The sequence below is a fragment of the Gossypium arboreum genome, chromosome 5 (genome assembly GCF_025698485.1).
Source record: "Gossypium arboreum isolate Shixiya-1 chromosome 5, ASM2569848v2, whole genome shotgun sequence".
NCBI lineage: Eukaryota > Viridiplantae > Streptophyta > Magnoliopsida > Malvales > Malvaceae > Gossypium > Gossypium arboreum.
The window spans coordinates 29,935,635-29,938,258 of record NC_069074.1 but is presented as its reverse complement, the minus strand read 5'-3'; the positions used below and the strand labels follow the sequence as shown (position 1 = coordinate 29,938,258).

The 2,624-nt window shown below is 35.6% G+C and overlaps 1 protein-coding gene across 2 annotated transcripts; it reads left to right on the top strand.

Moving 5' to 3' along the window:
- The first annotated feature begins 458 nt into the window (after positions 1 to 458).
- On the top strand, positions 459 to 2,016 carry LOC108450493 (uncharacterized protein At5g39865-like). 2 transcript variants are annotated; one of them, XM_017748146.2, is made up of 2 exons: positions 459 to 1,492; positions 1,625 to 2,016. In XM_017748146.2, the coding sequence occupies exon 1, from the start codon at positions 656 to 658 to the stop codon at positions 1,457 to 1,459; it is 804 nt and encodes a 267-aa protein (XP_017603635.1). In that variant the 5' UTR covers positions 459 to 655; the 3' UTR covers positions 1,460 to 1,492; positions 1,625 to 2,016. The 2 variants fall into 2 exon arrangements, with proteins under 2 accessions (XP_017603635.1, XP_017603633.1); XM_017748144.2 differs by having other exon boundaries at positions 1,588 to 2,016.
- Positions 2,017 to 2,624: the final 608 nt, after the last annotated feature.

The following is a 2,624-nucleotide window of genomic DNA, read 5'->3' as shown; positions in this document are numbered from 1 at the left end:
ATCTTACTCTATTATTTAATAAATAAATGTATAAGATAAAAAATTGATTTTGTTTGATTGCAAATTTAAATCCGAAACTTGGTTTTATCCTCTGGTTAATGAATAGATTTTTATTAAAAAATTAATTTTTTTCAACGGTTGAGATGTATCCAAAAACTTATCTAATGGTGGCGATAGGCTTTTCTAGAAAATTCCCAAATGACAGACAACCAAAAACCGAGTCATTCAGAAAAGGCGGTGAGTCGGTGGCCGCTGCCGCTTTCTTCATTTTATTTTTAAACTATTAATAATCCGACCTACAATTTATTTAATTAATATTTAAATAATAAAATGGAATTTTGATCAGTCAAGTTTGAAAAAGGAAATTAAGTTGAGATTTTATTTTAAAAATAGTATTGTGTTTTTAATATTGAAAATTAAATATATTAAAATGTTTATAAAAAACAAAAAGGAAACAAATATTCTTGCTTTGATGTTACGTTCGCATAAAGCAAAAGCTCATTCCCACCATTTCCTTCTTTATCTAAAACAACAAAAAGAGAAAAACTGACAAAGAAAATAATAAAAGCAGCCGTTAATTTCCATCCATTCTATTCAAGAAACTGATGTTCCTTTCACTCATTTCCCAAAAGCTTGAATTTTCCGATCTGGGTCGATGGCAGAATTGGACAATAGCAGCACCAGCTCATCATCGGGATCGACGCTCTTCAATCGCTCCTTCACGATGCACGCAAACACAGCTGAACCTGATGCCCCCAAAGTTCATCTTCTTCTCAACAACCCATCGTCTCTTAATCGAGCAGCTTCCATTTCCAAAATTTACAATTCAATCGATTCAGTCAAAGGTAAAGTCAAAAAGCTTTGCAATTTATTCGAGTCCGCGAAATCTTCATTAACCAGTAAAGAACTTTCCCCTAAAGTTGTTTTAAGACCCACGAAATCAATCGGGTATTCATCTTCGTTTTCTTCGAGTTTTAATAACCCATCGATAAGATTACCCGGAACTGAAGATCGGATCGTTGTTTATTTAACTAGTTTACGAGGGATTAGAAGGACTTACGAAGATTGTTATGCTGTTCGGATGATATTTAGAGGGTTTAGAGTTTGGGTTGATGAAAGGGATGTTTCCATGGATTCAGCTTATAAGAAAGAGTTACAAAGCGTTTTGAGAAAGAAGAACCCGAGTTTGCCTCAGGTTTTTATAAAGGGAAAGTATGTTGGTGGTGCTGATGTGATTAAAAGCATGTTTGAAGTTGGGGAATTGGCTAAGATTCTTGAGGATTTTCCAAGGATACAACAGCCTGGGCTTGTTTGTGATTGTTGTGGGGATGTCAGGTTTGTGCCTTGTGGGAATTGTAATGGGAGTCGAAAAGTGTTCGACGAAGACGAAGGGTTTCTTAAGAGATGCTTGGAATGCAATGAAAACGGCTTGATCCGGTGCCCCAATTGCTGTTCTTAACACTTTGATTGCTGCTGCCTGCAGGATGTTAAGGTATATATACATAATGAGCTTGGTTTTTTTTTTTTTTCGATTGCCGAGGTATATCAATGATGGTCTGATGTGTTCTGTATGAACCCTTTCATTAGTATTTAGCTGATGATCGTTTGTTGATGACGAAATTAGCATCACCACGTAATCGAAATGCCGTATTTGGAGATCATGCATTTTTCGGCCACCAGGCAAATCGGGAGAAGATGGCCGGGCTCTGTAAGCTCAACCTTATCGTGTCCTATGGAGTAAGGGAGGTTGTTCCATGCCAGAGCCATACCATAATGCTGCGGTCGGGCGTTTGGGCATTCGATAGTGAAGGAGATCTTTTGGTTCTCCTATCCTATATGTTGCTGTAAATATTTATTTAGTGCTATCTTAATGTAATGCACTTGCGTCTGTTGCAAGTGACTGTGAGAATAGACTAAAATTTATGCTTATAGAGTTATTGTTAGAATTAAGTGACCCAAATTCTTATTTAAATAAAATACGATGGAAAATAAAATAAAAGTAAAATCCATATAGAACTAGACTTCTTTTATTTTATTTTAGAATAAGGTTTTTAAACCTTATTAAACTCCATCTATTTTATATTGATTAGGATAAGGTGTTTCAATCCTACTAGAATATGGCTTTGCAAGCCTATAAATAGACATAGTCTATTCCTCTTGTATTGGAGTAAAAATTTTTCGACATAGTGAATTTTCTTCTCCTCTGCCCGTGGTTTTTTTCCCGAAAGGGTTTCCACGTAAAATTTATGCGTTCTTTATTTTTATTTTTATTTATTTTATTCTATTTTATTTTTCACAAATTGGTATCGAGCTTAGGGTTATTCATCTCGATCACGGTAATGGCGTCTTTGAAGTATGAAATTCATTGTTGGATCGCAACACCGATTTGCGTTGTGGCAAATTAAGATGCAAGCGGTTCTTGCAGATGGATCTAGAGGATGCCCCGCTAGGATAGATAAGATGCCTTCGACATTAATGATGAAGAGAAGAAGCGTAAGGATCGAAAGGCATTAACACAATTATATCTCGCATTTGTCCAACGAAATTTTGCGAGGATGTGATGAAAGAGAAAACCGCATTGCATTATGGAAGAGGCTAGAACAAATATGTATGTCGAAAACTCT